The sequence below is a fragment of the Physeter macrocephalus genome, chromosome 11, assembly GCF_002837175.3.
Source record: "Physeter macrocephalus isolate SW-GA chromosome 11, ASM283717v5, whole genome shotgun sequence".
NCBI lineage: Eukaryota > Metazoa > Chordata > Mammalia > Artiodactyla > Physeteridae > Physeter > Physeter macrocephalus.
The window spans coordinates 60,807,945-60,824,603 of record NC_041224.1 but is presented as its reverse complement, the minus strand read 5'-3'; the positions used below and the strand labels follow the sequence as shown (position 1 = coordinate 60,824,603).

At 51.2% G+C, this 16,659-nt stretch overlaps 1 protein-coding gene across 2 annotated transcripts in view; it reads left to right on the top strand.

The window, feature by feature from the left end:
• ITGA11 (integrin subunit alpha 11) overlaps positions 1–16,659 on the top strand; it is a 129,104-nt gene that overhangs the window by 50,865 nt on the left and 61,580 nt on the right. For both annotated transcript variants that reach the window (XM_024128744.3, XM_024128745.3), the window contains exon 3: positions 13,596–13,696. In XM_024128744.3, coding sequence (XP_023984512.1) covers positions 13,596–13,696 — 101 coding nt within the window. The remainder of the gene's footprint in view (positions 1–13,595; positions 13,697–16,659) is intronic.

The window sequence follows — 16,659 nt, the reverse complement described above, 5'->3', positions numbered from 1 at the left end:
TATCTTCCAGGTCACTTATCTGTTCTTCTGCCTCAGTTATTCTGCTATTGATTCCTTCTAGAGAATTTTTAATTTCATTTATTGTGTTGTTCATCATTGTTTGTTTGATCTTTAGTTCTTCTTGTTAAACGTTTCTTGTATTTTCTGCGTTCTATTTCCAAGATTTTGGATCATCTTCACTATCATTACTCTGAATACTTTTTCAGGTAGACTGCCTATTTATTTCCTCTTCATTTGTTTGGTCTGATGGGTTTTTACCTTGCTCCTTCATCTGCTGTGTGTTTCTCTGTCTTCTCATTTTGCTTAACTTACTGTGTCTGGGGTCTCCTTTTCGCAGGCTGCAGGTTAGCAGTTCCTGTTGTTTTTGGTGTCTTCCCCCAGTGGCTAAGGTTGGTTCAGTGGGTTGTGTAGGCTTCCTGGTAGAGGAGACTGGTGCCTGTGTTCTGGTGGATGAGGCTGGATCTTGTCTTTCTGGTGGGCTGGACCATGTCCGGTAGTATATTTTGGGGTGTCTGTGACCTTATTATGATTTTAGGCAGCCTGTCTGCTAATGGGTGAGGTTGTGTTCCTGTCTTGCTAGTTGTTTGGCATAGGGTGTCCAGCACTGTAGCTTGCTGGTCATTGAGTGGAGCTGGGTCTTAGCGTTGAGATGGAGACCTCTGGGAGAGCTTTTGCTGTTTGATATTACGTGGAGCCGGGAGGTCTCTGGTGGACCAGTGTCCTGAACTTGGCTCTCCCACCCCAGAAGCACAGGCCTGACACCTGGCCAGAGCACCAAGACCCTGTCAGCCACACGCGAGCCAAGGATTTTGTAACCCAAGGAGGAGGACGTTTCCAAAAATGTCATGACAGGCTTCACTCTCCAGTGGTTCAAGTGAGTCCTCAGCCTTTGTTTCTTCATGGTTTCTCAAAATGAGAGTAAGGCTGTCAGAGTAGCCGTTACTCACGGTTTGGAAGGGGGAGGAGGGAAAGCAATCTGAGCTTTAACCTGACTGAAGAAAGTACTTTGAAGGATTCGGCAGAGTCAATGATTCTCCAAGGCAGCTCAGGGCTCCCTGATGGAACACAGGGCTGGCTTCTGTGTACTCTGCTCTCCTACACCCCATCCACCCCCCAGAGATGGGGAGAGGACCAGGAGGGAGAGAGAGGCCAAGGAGCTGCCCCTTAGCCAGCTGTGTGTCCTGGGTGAGTGACCTAGCTTCTCTGGGCTACAGTTTCCTCAGCTTCAACACAAGATTGCTGTCTCTCTCTCACAGGACTCTTGTGAGGATTAAGTAAGTTAATGTCAGGGGAAGCGCCTAGCATGATCCCTGACACATACTAACCACAGCCCCCCAAACATTCGTTCTTGCATGCTTTCATTTATTTACTTGTTTATATAAAGTGCTTTGAAAGTAGATGAACGCATGACCCACTTTTGTCAACTCTTCTTATTGGGGCACCCTGTCCCCAGTTCCATTATTTCAAAGCCTGATGATCACCTGCTAATATAATCTAGGGACTCCCAAAGCTGGCAGAATAGAATTGCCTGTGAAAGTTAAAAAACGAATACAGATTCCTCCGCCCAATCCAAGATAACAAAATCAGACTCTCTAGAGGTAGGAATCTATGCTTTTAAACATCCCCAAGCAAGTCTAATGCCCAGCCAGGTTCTGGAACCACTAAATCCTTTTTTAAGAGTCTGTGAGTTCCCATGCATTCAGAGGTTAGCTCCTGTCCAGGCTTATGTGGAGAGTGACCCTCACTGCCTGAATCCAAAGGAGTGACCAATGGCAGGAATATAGAGACCAGAAAGCAGGCAGGGATGACCTGATGAGGGGGACAATGTGATGCTTCTCAACCAGGTAGGCATCTAACCGTCTGTCTAGACTTCAGGCCACTTATGTAGAGTTCTCTGGGCAAGTGAGGGGAGAATGGAGCAGATTTGGAATGTCAGGGAGGTGTGGGGTGGCGAAGAAGACAAGGAACGAGTGATGCGAGCCTGGATTGAGAATGACTCCACCACAAGCTCTGTGAAAACGGGGACTTGTCTGTCCCTCCCAGGCCTAGCCTTCAGCACGGAAGACATGTTAGATAACGTACCTAAGCGCTGGCACCATCAGGACCCAGCTGTCAGTCCTCCCTGCAGGGCTCAACCCCTTCTTCTCCTGAATGACGTCTGTCCACGTGGGAGCCTCCATCCGGAAGTTGCCTGCTCCAGGAAGCCTTCCCAGATGTCTGAGCGAGGGCTCCTCCTCTGTGCGCCACCCCCGCCCCATCTCGCAACAATGTTCTCCACACTCTCAGCCCCACCACACCACTAAGGGTGTAAACTATGCTTCCTTCACCTTCAGTCCGTGGTGCCTGGCACACAGCAAGGGCTCAATAACTATTTCTTTGGATTGAAATTGTCCAAGCGTCTCTTTTTACGGACGAGGAAACTGATGCCCGGAGAGGGCAGGTGGGTCACCCCAGGTCACTTAGCCCATCCGGGAATAGATCAGAGCTCACCAGACAGATCAACAGGTCCAGGACCGAAAAAGAGTATCTGTCCTTTTGCCTCCAGGCCCTCTCCTCTTGTTTGACCTCATCTGAGTCCACGTGGCTGGTGGAAAGAGCCGTGGACACAATCAGAATACCGGGTGTCCCAGTCGTGCCTCAGCCTCTACCCAGAGAATCTGGACATTCTCTGGGCCTTGCTTTCTTCCGCAGTCTGATGGGACTACCTCTCCTTGTCTGGCTGCCTCCCCTGGCTGTGGGTAGGATGAAACAAGCTGTTTAGCATGTACACTGGTCACATACAAACTGTCACCATCCTAATTATGAGCCAAAGGAAACAGGCCCGCCCAGGATGCAGAAGAGGCACATACCAAGAAATTAAAACTATACATTCCACTGAGAAACATCTGCCCACACTATTGTTATGTTTACGTTTCATTTCCAGAGGAAAGAGTTGTGATAAAACTGGGGGGATGGGGAGAGGGAAGACTCAGCATGACTTGGAAAAACAAGCAAGAGTTTATCAGACATTCTGAAAAGAGAAGGGATTTTTACACTGTGGACACAGCCTCTCTGGAGGGACACCAGACCACAGCCACTTTCCTCGGGAGAGCTGGGCCAAGGGCACCCCAAGGTTGGTGGTCCATCTGCAGATGGCACCCAGAAGAGCTCAGCCCAGCTCTGCTCCCAGCTGCATCCCGAGCAGAGTGAAGATTCAGCTTGTCTTTGAAAAATGAGCAGCCTCCTCATTTTCACTCAACAAACAGTTATTGAGCCTTGACTGTGTTCAAGGTACTTTGACCAGCACTGAGGGGGAAATTTAAAGATGGATCACGGTCTCTCTCTGCTATCTAGAGGCAGATTATCTAAAGGAGAGAAAAAAACAGACAAGAGAGGTACAAAGCATCATGGGAACTGAGGGAGAGCTTTCAGCTGAGAGATCAAGGGGTGCTTCCTGGAGGAAGAGGCACTGAAGCCAGTTCAGTGGAACTGGACTGGAATAGAGCCAGTTCAGCGGTTTGGGATGAGGGGACCGCACGCACAGAGGCAGGAATGAGAATGCCAGGTGTGGTGAAAAAAGGACAGCGGCCCTGTGAGACTTGGCATCAGGCTGTGAGGAGGGGAGGGCATTGAGCTAGATGGCACAAACTGGTCACTCTCTTTTTGACGGTCAGTGGGTCAGGATCTCATTTTCCCTTCAAATGGGTTGAAAATGTGCTTTGCAGTCACCTTCCCTCCCTCTTTGCTCTTCTGTTCTAAGTACTTCTGCACATCAGGGGAAAAATACTGTCTGGATGTAAGCTGAGGTGGACCCAGAAGTTTCCAGGAACAAGGCAGAGAGCCAAGCTTGTGAAATCAACAGCTGTGATGATGCTTGTCAGCGGGCTCTGTGCCCAAGATGACAGGGCGGCTCCGGGGCCAGCCTGCACGGTGACAGGCACGCGCTTTGTACCCACTCCTGGCACTGCTATGCATCGCCACTGGTGCACAGGGGGTTTTTTATTCATTCGTATTGATAAAGGCCTTGTGCAATGGGAAAAAAATGTTTAAAGCACCTAAACAGTTATCAATAGGAAAAGGAATGAAACTATTTAAATATCCATCAATAGGAGAATGATTAAAAAGAAAAAAATAACAATGTGCAAACGTTATAAAGGATGAGGCAGAGCTATACTATCCATCCATACCAGGGCCGCCCCTCACATCCAAGGGGCCTGAGTCAAGAAAACAAACGGGGGCTCCAGCCCACAGCCCACCATCTTTTCTTCCCACCTATAGTTCCCTCTTGGTGATCAAGAGGCCTCACACGTGTGGACACCCCACCCTATATATCCAAGCTCTGTCCACACCCCCAGCAAGCAGCCACTCCTTGGCTAGCCCCATCAGTGGTATGATTCACCATCAAAAAGACAGATCCAGGGCTTCCCTGGTGGCGCAGTGGTTGCGCGTCCGCCTGCCGATGCAGGGGAACCGGGTTCGCGCCCCGGTCTGGGAGGATCCCACATGCCGCGGAGCGGCTGGGCCCGTGAGCCATGGCCGCTGGGCCTGCGCGTCCGGAGCCTGTGCTCCGCAACGGGAGAGGCCGCAGCAGAGGGAGGCCCGCATACCACAAAAAAAAAAAAAAAGACAGATCCAGGGAAGAAGCCTGTCCTGAGCTGTTGGAGCAGGAGACTCTGGTATCCCAGTGACCCAGAGTGGGGGGATGTGGGCTGTAGGTGCCTGTCCCCTTGACCCCTAGGACTCCTCACCCCATAGAAAGATGAACAGCCAGAGAAGGGTCAGTGCAGGACCCAGGGCAGGGGCCCCAGTGGCCAGGTCTGAGTGTGGAATTGATATATACTGACATGGAAAGTATAAAATGATTAACTGAAAAAAGCACACTGCAGAACCATGTGTGTAGAATGATTTCATTTTTTAAAATTTCCTACATAAACGCTTAGAAGGTTTTCTGCATCCCTGCTGCTAATGGTAGTGATCTATAGAGGGCTGGGTTAAGAAGGGAAGTGAAAAGCCTTGCACATTATACTTTGCACAATTCTGTGCTATGAACATTATACAAGCATGTATTATTTTTATAATCTAAAAAAATTCTTAAAGAATACTTTTTAAGTGTTACTACTTTTCTGTACCAGTTAAAGTATTTCTTATATGTTTTCTTGTGACCAAAAGAAACAAAACAAAATTTTTTGAAAATCCAATCCTGGATCATTCCTAGACAGTCAAGGAGGTTGCTGTGGTCATGACCCCCAGATGTAGTAAAAATTCCCCAGACACACACGTTTCTCCACATGTCCAAAGGGCGTCCTATCTGCTTCTTCAGCATATCTTTCATACAAGGGCTCCCAATCCTGCCTGCACATCTGGGAGCTTCTACAAATAGATTCCCAGGTCCCATCCTCCAACTGGCTGAATTAGAATCTTCTGGAGGTTGTGCCCAGAAATCTGCATTTGTAACTCCCCAGGTGATTCTGATGACCCTCAAAACCCTGGGTGGCAAGTAGCCCAGGCAACGGTTCAGTCCCATTTGGTAGATGAGAACACTGAGGCCCAGGGCAGTTAACAGCCTTGTCTCAGGGCAGGACGGTCAGTCTGTTGGTTCTACTGCTAGAGCTGGTTCTTCTTCTCTCCCAGATGAGTTAACAGGTACTGGAAGACAAAAGGGGGCCTGCTGTCAGCGGTCCCAATCTTCAGGCTGTCAGATTACAACGGTCCCACTATGCCAGGTGATTAGCTAATTTGTTCAACAACTATATTTGGAGGACCTACTCTGTGCCAGGCACTGTTCTGGGTATTTAGAGCTGCAAACCTGACCAGCAAGGTCCTAGCTCCCTTGCATATCAAATTCTGAGAGCTAAGGATGATTAAAAGGCATATGAAGGAGGCAGCATCTGAGAATGCAAAGTGCTATGAGGAAGATAAGGCAGGGTGGGGAGGTGGGGAGTGGCAGGTGGTCCGGAAAGGCCTCTTTGGGGAGGTGACATTGGAGCTGAGCCCTAAATGATGACCCGGCTGTGCCCAGCATTCACAGCAGCCTTGGTAAAAGTGGGGACAGACAGGTGAGCAGCAGTGAGATAATATCGAGCCTCAGAAGACATGATGAAGGGGATGGATTATACTGGAATTGATTTGGGCTTTGAGCCCAGCGAGGGTTGTGGTCTGTCTCCATGCCTCTGCTTCCCCTACACGGTGCTTCTCAAACATGAGTGAGTATCTGCATCCCCTGTAGGGCTTGTTAACACGCAGGTGCTGGGCCCCACCTCCAGTGTGTGATTCCCTTCCTTGTTGGTCTCAGGTAGGGCCGGAGATGTTACATTTCTAATGAGCTCCCAGGGGAGGTGGACGCTGCTGGGCTGGGAACCACTCTGAGAACCACTGCTGTGTTGTAATGGCCTGTTGACCTGCCTCTCTCCTCTACTAGGCTGGAGGTCTCCTGAAGGCAGAGACCACATCATGGTCACCATTGTGCCCCCTGTGCTTGGTGCATTCGTAGGAGCTCGGTAGATGCTTAAGATGCAGTGACTGAATGAGGGTGTGGCTCATCAGCAACATGAAATAATATCTGTAAAGGCCTTAGAACATACAAGCACTATGTAACTGTGTTAGTCAGGGTTCCTCAGAGAAACAGAACCGATAGATGATAGATAGATAGATAGACAGACACTAGATAGAAAAAGAAAGAGAGAGATTATAAGGAGTTGGCTCATAGCATTATGGAGGCTGGCAAGTCCCCAAATCTGCAGTTTGAGTCTGCAAATTGAAGACCCAGGGGAGCTGTTAGTGTAGTTCCAGTCTGAAAGCAAACAGGCTAGAGACCTAGGAAGAGCCGACACTTCAGTTTGAGCCAAGGTAAGAAAAAGCCAGTGCCTCAGCTCAGAGGCAGTCAGTTAGAAAGGATTCTCTCTTATTCAGGGGAGGGTCAGGCTTTTTGTTCTATTCGGGCCTTCAACTGATTGGACAAAGCTCCCCCTCATTGGGGAGGACGATCTGCTTTACTCAGTCTACAGATTTAAATGGTAATCTCATCCAAAAGCACCCTCACAGACACACCTAGCATAGTACTTGACCAAATATCTGGGCACCCCTTGGCCCAGTCAGGTTGACACATGCAATGAACCATCACAGTACACATAGTTGTTTAAGTACACCCAGTGGATTCTCATCTCTGGTGAGGGATTTATGGAGGCAGGGAGAGTAAGGAATGTGCTGGCAAACAGAGGGGTTCTCATTTTCCTGAACTCCTCCTCCTCAGGAGTCCAGCCCTGCCAGGCATCTGAGCCACAGTGAACCACAAGCCCCTCCAACCAGCCCAGGGAGACCTGGAGGTGCCAACCCCCCTCGACAGGTCCTGGGTCAGGGGCTCTCCCTCCGCACCCCACCCCCAGCCAAGACCAGGGTTTGCTGCACTCAGCACTTCTCCAGCCCCATCTTGAACACATTAGCCACCATACTCAGCTGGCTGAAAGAGGTTACATTTTCCATGGAGAGAGGAGAGAAGCAGCCTCGCTAGAGGAATAGTCTCTCTTTGTTCCCTTGAGCTCTCTGCTCCTCAAGTGGGAGCCCCTCCCTGATGCCCCGATCTGATTTCAGGGAAGGAAATGAAGCCAGGAGAGAAATGGAACAAAGGGCCTGGAGTGGGTTTGAGTGGAGGAGGGGTGCTGGGAGAGGGGAACAGGTGAGAAAGGGAAGAGGCTCCTGGGGAGCACGCCCTGCTGGCTCCGGGGAGGGTGGCCCTCTCTCCATGCTGGGTGCTGCCCAGCCCCCAGAGCTGGGCTTTCTCAACTTCCCAGTCCTTTACAATGGGGGACAAAGCACTGGACTTGCAGTCCCAGCTCCGAAACCGACCAGTGTCTCCCCACAGGCTTGCTACATCCACCTTCGGAGCCTCAGATACAATCTGCCCTTCCAGCTCCAAAGCTGTCCTGGTGATCAAAATCAAATGCAGGTCAATCACATCAAAAGGGATTCGCTAAAATGAAAAGAATTGTTGGTAATAATTGGATTTCCTGGGATGCAAGCTCCAGGTCTTGAGGAGAGGAGCAAAGAGGCTGACCAGGGAGGGGATGCAACCCACATCTTGCCTTTCCTAGGCAGTCCGTGCCGGTCCCTGGGCTCAGGACCTTCTCCAGGGGCAGGCCCATCAGTTGCAAATATCCTCTTTCCTTCCCCAACAGCTGATGGCCTTTTTGTTCCCATGGCTTCTGCCGGCCCCATCTGCTGGGGAGCTAAACTGTTCACACCTGCCTTCCCAGACACAGCCGGTAAAAGGCGGAGCAGAGCCAGCCTCTGCCTCCAGGCTTTCCTGCCTCCACGGCTTGGGTGGGGGCACCGCCCTGGGAGTCAGGACACCCTGCACCAGTCCTGCTCTGCCACCATCTCCTCTGAGTCCTCATGCACAATACTTCCTATGCCTCATTGGTATGTGACAAGCCTAGACAGAGGAGCCTCCACGTTTCCTCCCAGCTCTGATGGTCTGCAAGCCCAGTTACCAGGTAACTAGAAACATCTGGAGTGCAGGGCTCCCTGTCCAAGGGGCTGTTTTAAGTGGGATGCACACAGAACAAAAGGATTTCTGTTCCCACAAGGCTGGACCAGGGGACAGTTTTATGCATTCGGTTAAACAACCAGAGAGAAATAATATACGTGGTGTCGGCAAGTCTGCCCACCACTCACACGGTAAGTATGTACCCCAGATGGAACGTGAGCAGGGGGTTATGAATCTTCTCCTCTCTCATTGGTCCTGGATACTGTGTTCCTCTTATAGCATGGTAATATATGGAATTTCTAGGGGTAATTTTAACTATGTGCTTCTTTTTTTTTTTTTTTTTTGCCTTGCTCATTCTAGTTAGGATGTTTTCAGTTATAAATACCTGAAAACTTAACTCAGACTTATACAGTAAAAAGTAGTTATTGCTTATATATCTGAAAAGTTCAGCAGCAGTCACACTTCAGATATAGTTTGATCCAGGGGTTCACAGTATCAGTGGGACTTCAGCTTTTTCTCTCGATGCTTCTCTCAGTCCTCCTTCTCTCATACCCCTCATCATTACAAGGTGGCTGCTAGCAGTTCCACGCCCTACATCTGTACACTATGGCATCCAGAGAAAAGGGACCACTTTGGTCCCTAAAGCCCAAGAGGAGGTCCTGAGATTGGGGTGACACGTCATTAGCCTACTCAATCCCTTCAGTACAAGGATAACACTGGCCTGGCCTGCAGTACATGCTCAGTCCCTACAACTGGGAATGAAGCAAGATTTCCTAGATCCCCAAACAGAAATGAGGACTGCTGGAGAGAGGGAAATGGAAAATCAAGCAACAGTGACTTTAAACAGGAGCTGGGTCACTGCATTGAACCTCTGCACACAGAAACTATTCAATTTCTCGGCAACCTTTTTTCCAGGCACTGAATCTGGAGGCTCCTCCTAGGCCTGAGGCAAAGCTAAAAGCTCTGGAAGCTGCTGCTGCTGTAGACTGTCAGACAGAAGGTCAGAACAGTCCCTGGGGACCTTTTACCCTGGGCTTCAAGGCCACCCTACATTAGTGAGGCAGGGCAGATGAGGACATCTTGGCCCTCAAGGAATTATGATGCTAAAGCACTAGCCACAGCAGTCAGCAGGGATCACATACTGGTTTATGTGGGAAAGCCTGGGCTAATCAGTGAGGGTTTCCTGGAGCAGGTGGGACTTTGTGTGCTGGGTCTTAAAGGGTGGGGTCTGCACACCATAGCGGATGCACAGGACAGTATACTGGAGCACAGAAATAAAACGACTCAAGTTCTATTTAGGTTTATGTTTTATCTGAAAAAAATAGGATTACTGATATTCAATACACAGATTGCCAGCTGTACACTGGTATAACTTATATACAAATTTACATATACTGGGAGTACACATTACCTTTTTTCCTTATAGGAGTGTGCAATTTAAAAGGTTTGGAGATTAAATTGCCTTGAAGGATGGAACCAGGGCTAAGGTCCCCACTGGGCCTTGCTGCAGAGGGTGTGAGGTAGGGATGCAGGGGCCCCTTCTCTTACACTATGTCATGCTGGGATCCCAGGAGCCCAGCATGCAGAGGGGCCACATCCTGCCGTCCTCAGGTGGCCATCCCCACAGTGAGCCTCCTCCCTTGGCAAGGCCCTGCTTAGAAAGCAACCACTAGAGAAGGGTCCTCCAGGGCTATGGCTGAAGCCTGCCACCAATTCTCCCATCTGCAGCAGCCCTGCTCCCCGCCTCTATAGGAGGAAGGCCGGCAGCCCACAGCCAGTGAGTCATGGCACACAGCCCATGGAAAGGGCCCGATGCTCACCACAACCTTTGGGGTTTGCCATCTGGTGCCCATGCCAGAGGGTATAGGGTGTCCAGCCCCTGAGAAGCACAGCGGGCCCTGAGGCTGCAGATGGCTATATAAGGCTGAGGCCGCGGGAGTGACAGGGGTGCCAGACCCCAGGAGCAATTTGGCTGGTCTCAGTGGTGACACAAACATTTCGCCATTATCCCCCGACAGCAAGACTGAATCATATCCTCAAAACCTCAAGCCCGACAGGCAGACGTAATGCCAAGAATCAAGAACAGCAAAGAGGGCTAACCCAGGCCCTCCCTTCATGGCAAAAATATATTTGGGACAGCACAGAGAAAGCTGCCCCAGGAGAACTAGTGCCAGCTCTGCCACAAACTGTGGGGCCTGGGTCAGCTCACCTCTCCAGGCCTCAGTTTCTGCATCTGTACTATGGGAACAGTAAGCCCTGTCCTGCTACCTCATGAAGTGCGAAGGACCCCCAGAGGAATCAGGTTTGGGAGAATGGGGATAGGACGTAGGGGGTGGCCCTTGTTCTTTGAAAAGGACACGGCCTGCTCTTGAGGCAAATTTGGGGTCACGACAACTTGGTGTATTTACTTCCAGATTGTCACATGTTGGCCACTTCAAGGACAGATGACTTCTAGGAATGCTCCAGTCTTTGTGGACTTTTTGTGGACTCTCCTATGTCTAGGAGCTTACCTAGATATACCCCTTTCTGTTTGTCAGTGCCTTGTGGCATCTGTGGCTCCCCAGATGACCCTAGGTGACCTCCTAGGTGACCCTAGGAGGTAGACAATAGTGGAATTGTTAACCCTATTTCATGACCAAGAAAACCAAGGTCAATGAACTTCTCCAGGCCACACGGCAAGCTGGTGACAGAATCAGCATGAAGAAACACCCAGCCCTGGAATCTCAGCCCAAAGATCTTGCCCTGTAGTTGGGACTCAACCAAGTTGTCTGTGGGGCCTCAAGAGTTCCACTCCGTAAAATGGGGAGAGTTGTGAGGAGTCTGCCTTGTCAGGCAGCGGGAGTGTTTTCTAGAAGACACACGGGGATCGCTTTTCTAGAAGATGGCCAGGTTTTGTTTTTTCTAATCTAGAACTTGCTGTGCCTGATTGTCCCGGAGGCACCCTGCGAGGTGTTCCTCGAAGGCATGCTTTCTAGAAAGCACTCACCATCAGGCAGTGGTGTCCTAGAAGGAACATCGCTCTGGGACACTTGGTCACACACCAGCTTGACCTTAAAAATGGGAGCAGCCAGAAAAGCAACCTTGGAGCCCAAACTTTCCTTACTGACCTCTCTCCCATCTCCTTCTCTCTCTCTCTCTCTCTCTCTTTTTTTTTTTTTTTTTGGCTGGAAAAAATGGAGGAGCTTTGACCACACAATCACTCACAGAATTAAGTAGCCAAAAATCACATTGTCTAGACAAATAGATTTTATGAGTCCAGCTAATTCCTGCCGGTCAAAAATAGGCATGCTTAATAAGTGGATATATTTAGAATCTGTCATTATCTGGTCCCCAGGGGAGAAACCTCAGCTCTTATTACATAGACTCTAATTTCAAACAGAGCTCTATTAACTCCCACGCTGGACCTTAGTTCTTTCCTGAGGGCACAGAGAGGTGGGTGGGAGCGGAGCAGGGAGATATTTGACCACAAGAAGCTACTTAAGTCCCGTGTTGCCTGAACCTCCAGGTCCATCCCTCTCAACCATCTTAAGCCAGAAAATGAGCAATTGCTTCTTCTTTGGGTCATGTTTCCAGGGGGTGGCAAGTTGTCGTGAGAGCAGGGCTACGGAAAGGTCTGCACGCTCCCAATGTGTCACATGTCCCTGTGCCCCTGGGGTCTGGGAGACCTCCAGGGCTGTGTGAGCTGTAGCACCTCCTGCCATGACAGTGCAGCTGTGCCTGGGAGAGTGGTTCCTGACTCGCTGTTAGCACCAGGGCCTGAGCCAAGCAGGCGGATGGTGGCTGAGAGCAGAACTGACACCCAAAGCCTAGAGGGGTCCAGATATGCCAGAGGCAGGTGACGCTGAAGGGACACAGTGCCCAATTTCAGGATTTTGCTTCATGTCAGCACTGGGATTCCAGTTGCCTGGCTGGGCCACTCTGGGTCTCCTCCAATGGTGCTGCCTGCTGGTGGGCCAGGGAGAAGACATAGAGGGGGCTTTGGGGCACTCTAAGGAGAGGGCCTGGGGGCTGTCCAGGTTGTGGTGGGGTTCTCCCTGGCCCCGAGGGAGGTGGCACTGCCGGGGCTTGGCCAGGTCAGGAGGGAGTGGCTGCTCTTTCTCTAGAAATATGTGTGTATGTGAGCAACATGCGTTAATTTCCAGTGGGTGCATAACAAATTAGCACAAAGTATTGATAGATGGCTTCCCAAAACAGAAGTTTATTCTCTCACAGGTCTGGAGGCCAGCCCTCCAAAATCAGGTCATCAGCAGGGCTGTGCTTCCTCTAAAGGATCTAGGAGAAATCTTCCTTGCTTCTTCCAGCTTCCAATGGTCCCAGGCATTCTTTGGCTTGCGGCAGCTTCACTCCTAGCTCTGCCTCCATCTTCACATGGCTTCCTCTTCTCTCTGGGTCTCTCCTTTGTGTGTCTCCGTAAGGACACATTACTGAATTTAGGGCCCACCTAGGTAATCCAGGATGACCTCATCTTGAGAACCTTAACTACAATTGCAAAAACCCTTTTTCCAAACAATGTCACAAAGGCATAGGCTCAAGGCAGAAGGCCCAGCTGAGTGGTTGTCCCTTGCCATTCTTTAGCCCGGCTGGCTGCCTTGCCCACCCTGAGCAAAGACTTAGTGCCTCAGGGGACAGCCATGAACACTGTGCAACATGCCCCAGCCCCCGGAGTCACCAGCTGAAAGACTCATGTAAGGTGAGGAATGAGGCCACCCACAGGTAGTGGCAGATGGCCAAGACTCCAAAATCATCCTTCCTCTGCCTGAATGACCCCTATTACCACAGTCCCACCATCTAGCAAACTCGTATTCATCTGTTAAGACCCAGCTCAAGAACACCTCCTCCATGATGTCTGCCCTGCCCTCTTCTCACAGGGATGGCCTCCATCTCATTTGTTGCCAGACCCATGCGGTCTTCATCTCTGTGTCTCCAGATCCTGGCAAGGGCCTGGATAGGCCACAGCATCCCTCTTCCAGGGAGACGAAGGTCTGAGTGCGAGGGTATGCGTGGGCTGCCCCTCCAGGATTCCCTCCCGCTTTCCCTACCCTACTCTCTCCTCAACACTGCCCCGCAGGTTCCATCCTTTGCCAGGAAGGAGAACCTCCCCCAGCATCTTCACTTGTCTTCTTTTCCTTCCCAGGTTGGTCATTGGCGCTCCACTGGAAACCAACGGCCACCAGAAGACAGGAGACGTGTACAAGTGTCCAGTGACCCAAGGGAACTGCACCAAGCTCAACCTGGGTAACTTGGGCCACTGGTCTCTCCACAAGGAGGCCAGCCATTGTCCAGGGTGGGGCAGGTGCTGAAACACTTCCCTGCCCACAGTCACACTGTGAGGTGACCTAGCTGGTGTTGCTGTCCCTATTTTACAGATGAGGAAGCTGAGGCCAGAGAGAGGAAGTGACTTTCCCACAGTCACACAGCTTGTCAGGGGCTGGCCAGGTTTCATACCCAGGTCTCCAGTGTCCCAGGCCATGGCTCTTTCTGCCTCATCCACAGCCCCTCAGCACAGGGGAGCCAGGAGCATTTCCTATCTTTTTTTTCTGACTTTGAAATAATAACAATAGCCAACATTCATATGTCTTATATACTGTTCACCACATGCCAGGCACTGGTTTAAGCACTTTTAGGTACTTTTTGACTCATTTAATCCCCACAACAACCGTATGAGATTTAATCATTAACGACAGCCTGTGGAGGTGAGGGGACCTGCCCGGGGTCACCCAGCTAATAAGCAGCAAGGCCAGGATTCCAACCCAGGCCGTCTGCAGCCACCCTTTAACCACTGCGCAGCACTGCCTTTCTGAAATGATGACTCTGTTCCTCGCTGAAGCACTCTGGGGCACAGGGGAGAGGCTGTGAGCAGCCTCAAGGCCTTCCAAGTCCTTGTAAATCTACGTGTACACGTGCGCATGTGTGCTCACAGCCTGCGTCCACTAAGGCACACGCACCACTCCTCTAAAGCACTTCTGCTTTGTCCTAAAGGTCAGAGAGTGGCCAGGCCATCACTTTGCTTTCAAAAGGGAGCAAAAGTCCCATTTGGGCTGAGAAGCTGCGATTCCAGGACTGGCCTTCCCCAGGGCAGGACCCTCAGCCTCCCACTCTTCCAGGAGGGGAGCCTCCATCCTAGAGCAATGGAGTGGGGTCCCCTGGGGAGGCTGTGGGGAAGCAGGGCCTGGGGCAGGCGGGGGGTGGGGGGAGATGGCAGAGCTTTAAGAGATAAGCAGATGTATAAAAAGGCCACATCAAAGAGAAAGCATGTGAAACCAGATCCCCAGGGCAGCCAGCTGTCCCAGCACATAGTGCTGGATGCTCCCGCTGGCCACATCTGTGTCAGGGCCATGGATGGGAAGTTCAAACCCCAGCACAGCCGGGGGCCCAGGCTTCAGTGAGGAAACGGTCCAGGGCGGGCGGGAGTCCGGCTGGCGGCTTATGGATCCCGGTCGTCACCACGCTGAGAGCATAGGCTCCCAAACAAGCCAAGCTGGATTCTCCTTCCAGCTGTACAGTTTCCTCACTGTGTGTCCAGGGGGAGCTCGCATCCTCTCTCTGAGCCTCTGTTCACTTATGTGTGACCCTAGGATCCATCCCAAGTCTAATATGTCCCCCAGCCTTTCATGAGCATCTAGTATGTGCCAAGCACGATGCTAGTTACTGGGGATACAGCAGGGAACAAGGAGCCAAGGGCTCTGCTGGGAGGGCACAGTAAGCGAGGAGACAAACCACAGTAGAAAGCAGGATCATCTCAGGTGGGGAGAGATGCTGTGTGATAAACCAGGTGTTATGATAAGAGAGGCTGGGTGGGGAGGAGGTAGGGAGCAGGTACTATCTTAGCAAGGTGATCAGGGAAGGTTTCCCTGAGCAGGTAACTTTTGAGCAAAGGTCCAATGGTGAGATGGAATCAAGTGGGACCACAGCACTCCAGGCAGAGGAGAAGCAAGTGCAAAGGTCCTGAGGTAGTAATGAACTTGCTCTGTTGGAGGACGGAAAGAAGGCTGGGGCAGAGGGCGCAAGAGGGGTGGTGGTAGACTTGCGCACTGAGCTTGGGGCCTGGGCCACTGAGAAAAGCCCCTGGTCCAGGTGGGGACCAAGACACATGAACCCATTGTTTAGGTTCCTCTATCGCTCTGGTTTCCAATGTGGACCTAATTTCCCTCCGAAGGAGGAGGAACCCTTGCTGGCAATGGGAGACGTGATGCCATCAGACTCTGAAACTGGGGCTTAAGCTGGGAGGCAGTGGGCAGCAAAGTGCATGGAGGCCAAGGAAGAGTACTGGTCAGGAAGCACCTCATTTGAGGAGAGTTTCTTTCCCTCCCAATGAGGAGGCAGGAGGACCATCTGTCAGTTTATGCCCACAGTGGAAAACGCAAGGCAGGGAAACCTGAGTCCTAGTTTTTCCTATGGCCTCTCCAGGCTCTGAGCCCCACTCAGCCAGGAATGTTCTTTCCTTTCTCTCCTGGAAAGTGGGTGTCAGTCATTCACACCTCAGTGTTGAAGGGTCTACCTACCTCTGGTGCTTTTTTTTCCCAACACCTGGATGAAGTCAGGGTTTTCGCTGAGCGGCAGGGGCTCAGGGGGAGGGGATGTGATTCTGGAAGGCAGGCCCTGTGTGAGGACGGGCTTATGCCCCAGCCCTCACACAGACCCACTGAGAAAGGTGTAAGTCTCTCCTGGTCACAGAGGGGAGGTTAGTGACTGCTCCAAATCCACGAGCAGCAGAAGCTGGCCTTGAACCTGAATCTTTCTTTTACTCCAGTGCAAGGGTCTTCCCCACCATGCCATCTGCTTCCTGGCCCACAGTTTCATTGAGGACCTCAGTCATTGAGACAAGGGAGGAAGAGAAGGGGCAGGGTGAGGTGGGGGACGCACCCTTTAAATGTATGGGGGGCAGAATTCTCCAAGCCGCTGAGGGGAGGAAGTTGCCTAGTTGGGACTTAGAGCTTCCTCTCCAGACTTCTCACCACATCCCTCTGCAGCCACGGCCCTGCTGTCAGATGGGGAAAGTCGGGCCGTAACGTTGGCTCTGCTGGGTTCAAGTCCCCACGCTATCATTTATCAGTGATTGACCTTATAGAAGTCACTAACCCTCTGTGCGCCTTGACCTTCTCCTCTGTCAAATGAAAATGGTGACCCCTGGGCCTCCCAGGACCAAGAGTGGGTCCTGGGAGGGCAGGTGGGCGCAGCACATTGTAAATAATAAGGCA